The sequence below is a fragment of the Leuciscus leuciscus genome, assembly GCF_965113295.1.
Source record: "Leuciscus leuciscus genome assembly, chromosome: 6".
Lineage (NCBI taxonomy): Eukaryota > Metazoa > Chordata > Actinopteri > Cypriniformes > Leuciscidae > Leuciscus > Leuciscus leuciscus.
This window is the reverse complement of record NC_138730.1, coordinates 36,950,273-36,964,385: the sequence shown is the minus strand read 5'-3', so window position 1 is coordinate 36,964,385 and position 14,113 is coordinate 36,950,273. Positions and strand designations below refer to the sequence as shown.

At 42.0% G+C, this 14,113-nt stretch overlaps 2 protein-coding genes across 5 annotated transcripts in view; both read right to left on the bottom strand.

Moving 5' to 3' along the window:
• The window catches only part of LOC309501431 (uncharacterized protein), a 188,284-nt gene extending 175,116 nt beyond the window's left edge, over nt 1-13,168 (bottom strand). Inside the window, exon 1 of the mRNA XM_082173538.1 lies at nt 9,702-13,168. Coding sequence (XP_082029664.1) covers nt 10,527-12,374 — 1,848 coding nt within the window. The 5' untranslated portion in view covers nt 12,375-13,168 and the 3' untranslated portion in view covers nt 9,702-10,526. The remainder of the gene's footprint in view (nt 1-9,701) is intronic.
• efr3a (EFR3 homolog A) overlaps nt 1-14,113 on the bottom strand; it is a 51,576-nt gene that overhangs the window by 12,065 nt on the left and 25,398 nt on the right. For all 4 annotated transcript variants that reach the window (XM_082173516.1, XM_082173518.1, XM_082173517.1 and 1 more), the window contains 4 exons: nt 3,253-3,331; nt 2,984-3,119; nt 450-617; nt 244-358 (listed from right to left, as the gene is read on the bottom strand). In XM_082173516.1, coding sequence (XP_082029642.1) covers nt 244-358; nt 450-617; nt 2,984-3,119; nt 3,253-3,331 — 498 coding nt within the window. The remainder of the gene's footprint in view (nt 1-243; nt 359-449; nt 618-2,983; nt 3,120-3,252; nt 3,332-14,113) is intronic.

Genomic DNA, 14,113 nt, shown 5'->3' with positions numbered 1-14,113 from the left:
CAAAAAAGGAATAGTACAAATAAAAACAACTTAACAAGGACAAAAATGAAACAGTGCTTGAAGTTCTTCAGATCTGTAACAGCAATACTTTATCCTGCCTTTTTATACTCACTGAAGACAAACTTTGCATGTTGCAAATGTGCATGTGTCAGTTTAGCAATCTACAATTATCATGTATTTAAGACACTTTCTCCAAACACTACAACTGCCGATAATGACAAATGTAGAATCACACTGTCCTACCCGATCTTGACGGTGTCCAGCGTGTGGCACGGCGTGCCGTAAACAGGCACTTTCCCCATAATGAACATCATCACTTCTGCTCTCTGATAATCAGGAAGATTTCCGCCAAAGAAACCTAGACACACACATGAATCCATTTTATTGAATTTGTTCAGTGTTTTGGCATCACAAAAGGTCAGATCTAAGTGAGCACATGGAGCGGTCACCGATTGTTTGGATGATGGCGTTCTGGACGATCCGCTCCTCGCTCTCTTTGGTGCGGGTGGAGGAAAGGCTGCTCGCGGAGTTCCTGCGGGAACCGTCGCCCAGCTCAAAATCCACACTCATCCGCAGATGCTTCAGCAGGGTGTTAAACACCTCCAGGACCGTTGGACCTGAGAATACACACACAGCACAAAAGTGATTATGCAGAATTATGCTGATTTTGCTTCAAAGCAAGCACAGAGGATGTCACACTCAAAATGTCACAGATGTCTGTGCCAACTTAAGCACTACATGATATAAAAAAAACTAAAAAACATCACGGCATGTGACTCAGACTAGACACAGAAACTACAGAGCACTGCTAGGGGGAGCTGCAGTTACTCTACACAGCAGACCCAGAAAACCTTCAGCCACACATCCTTAAAGGAAAAAACCCCAAAATAAAAATTCTGTCAATAATTACTCACCTCCATGACGTTCCAAACCTGAAACACTTTCGTTCATCTTTGGAACACAAATGAAGATCTTTTTGATGAAATCTTAGAGATTTCTGTCCCTCCATTGACAGCTACGCAACTGAAACTTTGATGCTTCAAGAGATCGTAAAAATAATCTAAATGAATTGAGCGGTTTAGTCCAAATTTTCTGAACAGACTCGATAGCTTTATATGATGAACAGATTGAATATAGGCTTTTATTCACATATAAACATTAATCAACGCACACATCAGTTGTGGTAAACGGAAGCTCAAGCATGATCGCTTGATGTGTGAGAAGCAATGAGGTTCATTCTTGTAACGCGGCGCGTTAGAGTTTCTGCAAGAGGTTTGTTCTTGTGCATCAAGCAGCTTCTGTTTATGTTCGCTGATCAATGTTTATATGTGAATAAAAGCCTAAATTCAATATGTTTATCATTTAAAGTGATCGAGTCTCTTCAGAAAATTTGGACTAAACTGCTCAGTTCATATGGATTAGTTTTACAATCCACTTTTTGAAGCTTCAAAGTGTTAGTTGCGTAGCTGTCAATGGAAAGCTCTCAGATTTTATTTCAAAGATCTTCATTTGTGTTCTGAAGATGAACGAAAGTCTTACAGGTTTGAACTATCCCTTTAAATAATCAATTCACCATCAATACTACATGACGGGACCCTAAACAGTTCACTAGTTCACCATTTACCAATTTAGTGACTGCCTGAAGGTTTTGATTGGGTGAGAGCTGTGCTTGTTAACATACCCAACCACATATTGGATGGTGAAGAGACGGGACTGAGAAACGTGTAAGCATTGTGTTGATTAGGAGAAATATGACCTGTGAGAGAAAACAGATTTCAGGAAGGAGAGATGGAAGACAAAAGACAATGAGGAATGAACACCAGGAGAGATTAAGAGAGGAAAAGGGGAAATGTGAGTGGTCGTTTGGTATTTTTTGGCATCTGTTTGTAGTTGTAGTGACTGACACATAAGAAAAAGAACAAACAGAATAACAAAATAATCATCTGAACAATGATAATAATCAGAATACATCAACGACAGGTAGAGTTTTACATTGAAAAGTTTGGCGTTGGTACGTTTTTTTAATGAATACTATTTATTCAGCAAAGACATTTTTAATACTGAAAAAGATTTCCATTTAAGCAGCACAACTGTTTTTTTTTAACATTGAAAATAATAAAAGATATTTCTTAAGCAACAAATCAGCACAATAGAATAATTTCTAAAGGATCATGTGACACTGAAGACAAAAATTCAGCTTTGCATCACAGGAATAACTTGCATTTTAAAAATATAGTTTAGTTATATCATAACATTTTACAATATTACTATTTTACGGTATTTTTTATCAAATAAAGATAGCCTTTGTGAGCATAAGATCCTTCTTTTATAAACATCCTTCTTGGTGAGCAGAAGAGACTTCTTTTAAAAATGTAACCAACCCTAAACCTTTGAATATTAGAGTAAATATAACAAATGTAAAAGTAGATTTTTACATTTTTGGAATAAAACAACAAGATCCAAGATGCTAGGATGATTACTTGCTAAGTCAAAACATGCAAATCTCCATGATATGCAAGTCCTCAGTTTGTGTATTTTTAAGTCTTATCGCTCATACTGATTTATCTCTACTCAAAAAGCCCCACAATTTGAGTTACTACCAATGTCCGTAACACAAACGACGCAAGATGGAAAGCTGAATTCTTATGGTTAATGGTTTGTAAACCACACACACAAAGTACGAGCAATAATAATCAAAATGCTCATCTTAGGTTACTTTTACACGATAACGATGTACTAAAAACCTGTGTTTTTCGTGTAAAGACGACATCATTGTCAAAATGATCCCCATTCACACGGATCCACGAAAACGACAAAAAACTTTGTGTTATGTGTTATGTCACTTTGTAAAGAAACATTATGCACTCTATAGGCCCTCAAAACGCCATTGTCAGGTGTATGAACAGCCAAAACGCATAAAAAGTTTTACGTTAGTTGAAAACGGTGTTGTGTAAACGGCCCCTTAGATGGTCAGTACTCTTACCGATGGAGCCCTTGGCTGCTATGGCAACCGTCTCCAGCAGCACCTGAACGATACCTGCCCTCACACGTGGGGTGTTCTTACTGTGGGTGTCAAGGTGAGACAAGACTTGCTGGATCACATGGTGAGAATGCTGGGCCTGAAACACACACAAACACTTCATAAAACATGCTGTAGAAGTGAATTTAATTTACTCTCCATTATCATTAAACGCTTCAACGGCCACACAGGATTAACACAAAGAGATGGGAGTGAGAATATGTTCACTTTACCTGTATTGAGTACATGATTATCCTGAAACAGGAAACAGCAAAATCGTTCGGGTCCCACAGACGATGGTTGTCTAAATGCCTGTAGGAAAACAATGCTGTGAATTACAGTATGCCCTCTCATAAGACAGCATAAATAGTCATTCATTCAAATTTTTGACATGCATCCCTTTTCCCTGTGTTTAACGCTTTCAGCTACCAATACTGGTGAAGTGGGCTCAGTTCTGTTAAGCAAATTTGCCACATTTAAACCAGCAGAATTGAGCCTTTGCTAAAAATGGCCCTAAATTAGCACCCGTTGCAATACACAAAGGATGCTTTTGCTCTTTCATAAAGTCAGTCTATGGAGGATCTATGTGATGTTTTTTTATTTGACATAATGGGAATTATCCAAAGAAATGTTAAAATGTTGTCTTTTATAATAGTGACACAAGGTACTCAGAGATAAAAACAAGTGGTATTTTTTGCCTCTTTTTCCAAAACTTTTAATGAATCTCCCAAAAGGGGACCAAAAATACAGCTTTTTTCCTCTACTGCAATTAGATTAAACATGGTCACCCCTGAATTTAGATTCAGTCTCCGCTGTTTTTAATCATGCTGCTGTGTAATTGGACAATTTCTTGAAAGAAAAGCAGTAGATAAAAAGCTCTGCAATGTCCCAATTTATTCCAGCCCATTTAAGAATAATGTCGAAACAACTTTTAGCACTTTTTCACAACGTTTACAAAAATCTCCATTTCATTCTTATGGGCATGTTCTGTAAAGCTTGCCTGAGTTTAATCCTTAATACAAAAGAAAAGAAAAAAAAAAAGCATTAACTCTACTTCTAACTATCCCTAAGTAAAGGGATAGTTCACCCAAAAATTTTAATTCTGGTTTTATTTACTCACTATCATGTTATTCTAAACATGTATGATTTTATTTCACCTGTGGAACACACCAAAACCACCAGCATTCTTCAAAATATCTTTTTTTATTTTGCAGAAGAAAAAAGTCATAGAGGTTTAAGTCACCCTGAAATCAAAATGGACAATTCCTATATTTTATGGAATATTGCAGTGTTTATTATAATTGTTTCATCAGTGCATATCATTTTTGTTTTAATTCATTCTCTTCTCTGATGACGTCTGCGTCCGAAATCGCATACTCTCGAGTAGGTACATATTTTGTACTTACTTTGTAAGAATGTGTGTAGTATGAATGTAATCTGGACGTACTACATTCGTCATGTTGTCATTATCACGTGACCTATATAGTAGGGAAGTATGTGATTTTGGATGGAGCCAACATATAGGAATAGCAAACCACAACGATCCAATCAATTACCGATGGACAAAATCAAGTCCTGCTCTACATTTTTTCTTGTTCGAGAAGCTGTTTCTCTAAGATATATGTCACAATAGAGAAGAAATGGCTATCGCAACTTCTGTTTCATGCCAACTTTAAAGGCTCAAGTGCAAGTCCACAGACGACTGTGTGTAATCCAGGTATTTGGAGTCGGTTCTGTCACTGGTGACGGTCATATCGAGCACGTTGGTTCCACTCAACAGAAGCTGTGATGCGGAAAACTTGAGCATTCCTGCGCCGCAACACAAATCATGTTCCCACACCTTTATCTCTCCTCTTTTCCGCAGTCTGATCTAACTCTAAAACCTCTATGCCACCATCCTCTCCCTTCCTGCTGTCGCCATGGTAACGTCAATCTGATCTCACCCCCCATCCGATGAGAGCTATTTTTGGAACGCCTGAAATCCCCTTCCACCCAAAAAAAAAAAACCTCTCGCTGTCTGTCTCCGCGAACACCAGCCGTACGAGTTATCAGAGGTACAGATATCTACCCTGGAGCTCAAAGTTCCCTCAAAACCTCACACAAGTTTAATAAATACAGAGCACACAGCGAACAGTATAAGAAGAGAGAGAGAGAGTTAGAGAATGAGAGAGACACGATAGATGATGGAGAAGGTGAGGGAGTGTGATAGAGAAAGAGACGTGCTCGAGAGCCCCTCGGCGCTTTGATATTCTCTTTTTACAGACATTTCACTCAGCGCTAATTGGCCAATGACTGAGATGAGCCAAAACGGTCTCATTAATGAGCCCTGAGAGCGTCTGCACACACACTGCATACGGCCGCATGTGTCTGAATTGTGTGCTAATAAGCTACAGATGGAGACCAGGTCAGGGCAGTCAAACCGAGAGCTGCTCATTTACACACGACGCCAAAGTCAAAGCAGCTCATCTTCAGATCTGAATCTAAAGTTCCACCTTCAGCCTCCGTCAAACTCACCGCAGACATACACATTTACAGACCTATAGTAGAGCATATAGTCTTTGTTGTTATGTTGCATATATGTTGTTGTGAAATATTATTTGAATTTAAAAGAACTGTTTTCTTTTTTTAAATATTTTAAAATGTAATTTATTCCTGTGATGCAAAGCTGAATATTCAGCATCCTTACTCCAGTCTTCAGTGTCACATGATACATCAGAAATCATTCTAATATACTGATTTGCTGTAGCCTGGCTAACGTCAGACCTCTTTCTCATGGAGATGTGGTCTGGGAACCACATGTTAATTTTCTCGTATTTGAGGCGTGGTTTACGAATGCCCAGAGACGTTTATTGGACGCTACGAATGTCTATCAAATGTGCCTGTACGTAGCTCATAGCCATTCGTTTCAATTATACCAGATGACGTATGTAGAGCGGCAGAAATTCGACGAGGAAGAAGACGAAATAAACTTGCATTCTAAACTATTTAGAACCATGCTTAGAACACTATCTAAGGCTGCATCGAAAGGTAACTTCGCATCTGATGCCATGTTAGATCCATAGATATAAACAAACTGCTTCGGTGTGTCGCATAGACGTCGTCATTGTCTTGCTACTCCCTCCCCGTTCTGTGATTGGTTCCCTCGCTGAGGCGAAAATCTAGTCCATGGAATCCAGGCTGCCTAGCAGCGTGAATAAAATCGCGGTGTTTGGTGTTTTATGCCCCCAATGGCGCCTTCCAGGCAGCGAGGGGATGGGTAGGTTTAAGGTTGAGGGTAGGGTTAGCTGCCTCTAAGGAGCCATTGGGGGCTTAAAACACCATCGAGCTAAAATCGCGCTGCGCACAAGGTAGCATGGGGAAACCCAGGCTAGATTTGCTGGTCTATTATTATCAATTTTTACTGGTGTTCAAGGAAGGGATAATTTAGAGCGAGGCGTTTGTTATAGCGAATACAACCCCGACAGGCTGATCAGGACCCCGACGCGAAGCGGAGGAAATAAATCAATAATCTGACACAAAATATTGATTTAAAAAGGATTGTATTGCTTCCGCTAAAGAAAATAGTCTGTTCCGTCTCTACGGTTAGAATCCTGCGTCCATAGCAACGCTCTGTTTTTCATGGCAACGGTGTGTTATACTTAGCATTCTACATTAGAATTCAACCAAGCCATGTAATAAATATTAATAATGGTTCTTATTATTAGCAATGTTGAAAATAGTTTTTGCTGCTTAACATTTTTGTGGAAACCATGATACATTCACCATATATTTGAAACATATATTTTTTTTATGTCACTTGAACCAATAATAATAATACAAAATTATATATATATATATATATATATATATAAATATATAAAATAAATTATTTTCTATTTTTTTTAAATCGTACTTTTTAATGGTAGAGTATCACGGTTAATGTTAAAATATTATGCAGCACAACCGTTTTCAACACTGATAATAATAATAAATGTTTCTTGAGCAGCAAATCAGCATATTAAAATGATTTCTGAAGGATCATATGACACTGAAGACTGGAGTAAATTAATTTCTCAATCAGAAAAATAAATTAAATTTGAAAATATGTTAAAATAGAAAACAGTTTAAATATTACTTTTGTACGGTTCAAATATAAACAGTTTATTTATTTCAATACTTAAATCACATTTCAGTGCATTATAAAACCTTTTTTTATGTGGTTTTATTGCATTAAGCTCTGCGTCATAATGTAATAGTTATCATTAGACCATTCCCTCGCTTATAAAATGACCTGGAAATGACTTCAATGTTCCTCTAGACTTGCCTGGATGTGCGCTGCATGAAACAGGGGAAAATTAGTGCTAATGGAGGAAAAAAAAACAGCTCGAATATGATACAGTATTTGAGATATTCAAGTAATAAGCCACAAGAGGACCAGCTACAGATATTACTATAGTTAAGAGGTGTTAAGCATGATACAAAACGAGTAATGAATTTAACAGAAATTTCAGCTGCAGGTTTCTTTTGATATGAGATCTATTAATTTATTATATGTAGTACTGTGTTGTACTTCAATATTTAATACTGCTAAACTAATTCTAGCTGCATTAGAATAATCAATACTGCATTCATTGTGTACCGTCTACTTACGTAATACAGACGGTTTTTGTTGCTTGTCCAATTTAATTAAAATGAGCAGATACAATTGTTGCACATTTTATCATGCATGCAATTCATTTACATTTATAAAATGAAAGTTTGCTTAATCCATTTGCAATGAGATGAACAATTTTCACTGCCATAAGGGGATGTACAGAAATCTAGATCGACTGACCGACACTGGGAAATGATTCGTGGTTTTTAATCTAACATCATCCGTCCATGTAGCTCATTAATTTAGTACTCTGCTAGATTAAAATATGGTTATTTCCTTAATTATTTTTGTATGCCAGGAAAAAATCTATAGCTAATATTTGCCTATTTATAAATATATTAAAAAAGTATATTTCCAAATGATAATATCCAAAAATGTATTAAAATATGAAACATCATTATGCAGTAATAATAAATATAATAAAGCTAAATAATAAAGTAATTGAATACAAAATCAAGCTTAATCCTTTAAACTTTTTATTGAATCTTGAAATTAAGGTCAGTTAGAAAAGCAAACTCATTTAGCTAAATATATGCACTATATTACACATTACTGTTCTTCAATATCTGATGTATGTTTGAATAAATCTTCCATGAAAAAAAAAAAGTTATGACAGCCAACCATTTAAATGTTTATATATAATTTTTTTTTTAAATCAGAGAAAAAAACCCCAGAATTCTGTAATTATAAAGTTAGTATTATAACGTTATTATTATAAAACCTTGTGTGTAATTTAAGTGTTTGTAGAAAAATCTGTTAATTTTAACCTTCAACTGATTATAATAATGTAACAACTATAGTTTACAGCATTAGTAATTTTCGAAATCAATTCGAAACGTATTGATTCGAAATCAGAATCGAATCAGAAATCAAATTGATTGTTTTTGTATTATTTAATTTTGTTTATAATTAATTTAGTTGTTATGTTTCGTTTAATAAATTTTTTTGCATTAAAGCTATTATTGAATAAATAATAACACCATTGTTGATGCTGTGTCGCATTGCTGATTCAACAGTCTCAATGAAATTATAAAATACTTAAAATGTTACACTAAGTTTAAGGATGTGAAATCAGGGAAAGCCCATATGAAGAGCAATATCAAGTGTTGATATGACAGGAAAGTCCCTGGGCTGCAGAGTCAGTGTGCAAACAGAGACACATATTTGCATCTGTAACCCCATTAAACACCTAAATCAAGCTTAGAACAGCTGGATTCCGATCACAACAGTTCCTTTAACACAAAACAGAGGCACCTGGGCGCCGCTTGCATTTTCTGCATGGTGTTTGTGTTGAGACTGGAATGAATGAATCCCAACATGCCCACAGGGTGAGAGGAAGCAGACGAGCAGCTGACAGCAGCATCAGCGTCTGGACACCTGAGCTCGCAGGCTAACGCCGCGCCGCGTGCTTGTCTGAAAACATCTGCGTGTCTCTGTGTGTCTCAAAGTGCTCTGGCACCCTTTGCATACGGGTATGCGCTGCATATTTGAGACTAGGGTTCGCTTGGCTCATAAAACATCTGATCATTTTGAAAATGTTATCATTGTATTGTACGCTTTCAATTTTCTCTTGCGATCACTGCCCACGGTCAACCCTGAAAAACGATTAATGGAAACTGACATGCTTGAAAAGCTGAAAAGGCCACACATATTTTAGCCTGTGAGCTTGTGTGTGTGTGTGTGTGTGTGTGTGTGTGTGTGTGTGTGTGTGTGTGTGTGTGTGTTAAAGGGACTATCACAGATTTAAAATGGTACAATACCAATACTTGGGGAATTAATGTGAAGCATAAAAGCTTTCATGTATTGGGTGACTAATGCATCAATGCATGATTTTAGAAAAAAAATTCAAAGCATTGATAATGGGATTTAATATTCAGTTATAAGAACTCCAATAAAACCTTGTTAGGGCATGTAAAAGCTTTGGTGTCCAGTGTGTGACACCATTGTGGAGGAGATGACGTGATCCTAAATATGTTTCCAAAGCACAAACATAAGCATAAAACTAATTTTACTAGTGACTGAATGTTTTTTTTTTTTTTTTACTGAAACACCAAAACGTACTCGGTTACTAACGTAACCTCGGTTCTCTCTAGAAGAGGGAACGAGTACTGCGTAAGATATCTTACGCTAGGGGAAAATCCTTTTCCGCGAGATATTGAAGCCAAAAATTATCCTTAATTTTGTAATAATGCAAAACGCGTTGCAGCAGCAATGCAGACATAGGCGAGACAGCTCGCGCGCCTATTGGCTGCTCTGCGGCAACTGCAGCAGCCTATCGAGCGAGGCCTGGCGTGACGCCAGACCCAATCAGGGCACTTCGCGCCCGCTGCGTCACGTCCCGCCGAAATGGGCGTGGTCTAGGCCTATAAATATCGCTCGCAGGCAGCTATTATCTGGTTTTTCATCATCGAAGCAACCAGAGCGTGTGCATGCACGGCAAGATACGCAGTACTCGTTCCCTCTTCTAGAGAGAACCGAGGTTACGTTAGTAACCGAGTACGTTCTCTTACGAGAGGTCTCTCGTACTGCGTAAGATATCTTACGCTAGGGGACCCAATGTAAAACGCCGTGCATGCTGAGATCTGACACCAAAGACCCAAGGGCGAAAGCCCGGGGTACATATAGTGCACAATCACTCAGTGAACTCACAGAGAGTCCGGGAAGAAGGAGGGGTGCAGCCTCACTTTTCCACATAAAGTAGCGTCGAAGGGACGCGAATTTCATCATACAGACAGGGCGGGGTACGGCCTGAACTGATGGGAAAAAATGTGGGTCTTACACAGTTTGCCCAGCTTTAAACTGTCGAACATCGAGCTGTGCTCAGCAAACGCAGCATTCTGAGCTGAACGCATCAGGTCAGATAATACTGGTAGTTTAGACCGACAGCAGCCTGGCCTGCAGGGCGGGAACCTCTAGGTTATAAAACCTTATAAATGTAGACGGGGAGGCCCAGCCTGCCGCCATACAAATATCTTGCAAGGCAATCCCACTTGACCAGGCCCACGAAGAGGCCATGCCTCTCGTGGAATGCGCTCTGACACCCAAAGGGCACTGCATGCCCTTGGAGGCGTATGCCAGCGCTATAGCATCAACTATCCATCTGGATAGGCTCTGTTTCGACGCGGCTAGTCCCTTAGAACGTCCGCTAAACGAAACAAAGAGCTGTTCCGTCTGTCTGAAAACAGACGAGCGAGACACATAAGCTCGTAATGCCCTGACTGGGCAAAGGAGGCTCGCGTCTCTTTCCTCATCAGGGACCGGTAGGGCTGACAGAGAGATAATCTGCGCCCTAAACGGTGTGTTGAGGGATTTTGGAACATAACCGTGCTTAGGTTTGAGTATAACTTTTGAGTCATTGGGCCCAAACTCCATGCACGCCGCGCTCACAGAGAGCGCGTGCAGATCCCCTATGCGCTTCACTGAAGCGAGAGCCAGCAAAAACACTGTTTTGAAAGACAGGTGTTTTAAATCGATTGACTGCAAAGGCTCAAATGGCGCACCTTTCATGGCTTCCAGAACCGTAGAAAGGTCCCATACGGGGACTGAGGGAGGTCTGGGAGGATTCAGTCTCTTAGCTCCTCTAAGGAAGCGGATGACTAAATCGTTCCTTCCTATTGACTGACCAAGCGTTGTTTCTGAGAACGCTGCTATAGCCGCCACATAAACTTTGAGCGTGGAGGGGGCCCTGCCCCCATCCAACAGCTCTTGTAGGAAGGAAAGCACCTCCGTCACATCACAGTTTGTGGGTGACACACCACGGGCTGTGCACCAGCCCGAAAACACTGACCATTTCGAAGAATAGAGTCGTCTTGTAGACGGAGCTCTAGCCTGCGTGATCGTGTTTAATACTCCTTTAGGGAGTCCAACATGTACCCGTTGATGGCCCAGACATGAAGGGACCATAGTTCCGGGTGAGGATGCCAGATCGAGCCGCGGGCCTGTGAGAGGAGATCTCTCCTCACTGGTACCGGCCACGGGGCAGTACTTGCTAACTGCATCACGGCTGGGAACCAAGGTTGGTTTTTCCAGAACGGTGCTACCAGCAGTACTGAGCATCCTTCTTCCCTGATCCGTTCTATCACCTGAGGCAGGAGAGAGACGGGGGGAAAAGCATAGAGCGGGCGGCGGGGCCACACATGGGACAGCGCGCTCCTGCTCTTGGAGAAAAATTCTTGACAGTGAGCGTTTTCTTGAGACGCAAACAGGTCCACTTTCGCTCTGCCGAATTTCTTCCACAGCAGTTGGACTGTCTGTGGGTGTAGGGACCATTCGCCTGCCGGAACATTGTTCCTGGACAGTCTGTCTGGTCCTATATTCATGATCCCTGGCACGTGCGCTGCTCTGAGCGAGCGCAGGTTGCACTGAGCCCATACTAGGAGGCGTTCTGCCAGCCTGTACAGTTTCTCGGATCTGATGCCGCCCTGGCGATTTATGTAGGACACCACAGACATGTTGTCCGAACGGACCAAGACGTGGTGACCTTTTATTTGGGGACAAAAACGCGTCAGCGCGTTGTCTACTGCCAGCATTTCGAGGCAGTTTATGTGCAGGAGCTTCTCCCGTTCTGACCACTGGCCGAAGAACGGTCTGCCCTCGAGCAGCGCTCCCCATCCCGAGGTGGACGCGTCCGTGGACACCACTTTCACCCTCGAGGAAGTCCCCAGGCTTACACCTGATTGGTACCAGTCGTTCGCTTTCCAGGGTTTCAGAGCTGTAACGCATTTCTGATTGACCCTGAGGCGAAGCAAACCGGGTGCCCACGCTTCGCGTGGGACTCGCGCTTTCAGCCAAAACTGCAGCGGGCGCATGCGTAGCAGACCCAGCTGGAGCACTGACGATGCTGAGGCCATGAGACCTAGCATCTTCTGAAATCTTTTGAGCGGGACAGACGCGCCGCAGCGAAAAGAGTTCGCTGTGCGTCGAATGTCTACCGCGCGCTGTTGTGATAGTCGCGCTATCATGGATAGTGAGTCCAGTTCTGTGCCCAGGAAAGATATTTTCTGACTGGGTGACAGGGAGCTCTTCGCCCAATTGACACTCAGACCCAAATCCTCGAGGTGATCGAGTAAAATGGTCGTGTGTTCTATGAGCACTGCGCGAGATTGCGCTAGAATCAGCCAATCGTCCAAATAGTTCAGCACTCGCATGCCTCTCATTCTGAGGGGTGCGAGCGCCGCGTCCATGCACTTCGTAAATGTACGGGGTGCTAGGGACAAACCGAACGGCAGGACTGTGTACTGATATGCCTGGCCCTCGAAGGCGAATCTCAAATATCGCCTGTGACGTGACGCTATCTGTATTTGAAAATACGCGTCTTTCAGATCTATTGACACAAACCAATCTCCTTGGCGAATCTGCACAAGGATTTGCCTGGTCGTGAGCATCCTGAACTGTCGCTTCACAAGCACTTTGTTCAGCTGCCTTAGATCTAGTATGGGTCTGAGACCCCCGTCTTTTTTCGGTACCAGGAAGTATCTGCTGTATAGCCCTCCCTCGCTCTGATCTTGAGAGAGAGGTTCTATGGCCCCTTTGCTCAATAGTTTCGTCACTTCGGCTCGAAGTAGATGTGCTACTTCTGTTTTTACCGTGGTCTCGACGCGCGCCACATAGCGGCGAGGGCGTCGGCGAAACTGCAGCGAATAGCCTCTTTCTATAATGTTCAGCACCCATTTCGAAACCCCGGGTAGCTTTGCCCATGCGTCTGCATGGATAGCTAGGGGTCGAATACGAAGCGCGCTCCGCTCGCTCAGCGATGGAGAAGCTTCGGTGTGCTGTAACACAAGCGTGTCGCTCGTGACATTTGAGGCATGGGGCGCGCTGATGACAGCGGGCAGATTGCCCGCGCTCGACTCCTCTACGGTGGTTAACCGCGAGGGGGAGGGCTGGGCGGTTCCCGTGGGAACTGTCATGTCTATGTGTGGATGTGGGCGCGGGACAGCGGGCACATTTATCACACTGAAAGCATCGTTCGCTTGCGTGAAGCGAGTGCACTTTGGTTTCGTTTTTACAGAAACCGTGAGACATGCATAACGTGGTGTTAGTGGGCACTGGGTAGTGGGCACGTTCACCATGTTTGAAGCGCAACCGATCTGAGTCGGTTTTATGTGCGCGAGCCCTGTGTGACAGGCTGTGCTTATGTGTAGGGATGGGCACTGGGCAGTGGGCATTCTTACTACACACGAAACACCATCGGCCGTGGCCGGGACACCAGAAAACACACTCTTTTGGGGATTTATCTGGGTAGCCGTGAAAACGGCATTTGTGTGCAGGCAAGCGGGTGACAGAACCGACTTGTTGGCTGCAGAAAACACTGGAACAGTCACATTTTCTGGAACTGGACGAGCGAATAGCTTTGGTGTGAGTCCGGCCGCAGCGGGACTGGAACACCGTCGTTTTCCTAGCTGTGCTAGGACGACTTCGGGGCCTCGGGCTTCACCGTGATCCTAGGTCGCGAGCCGCGT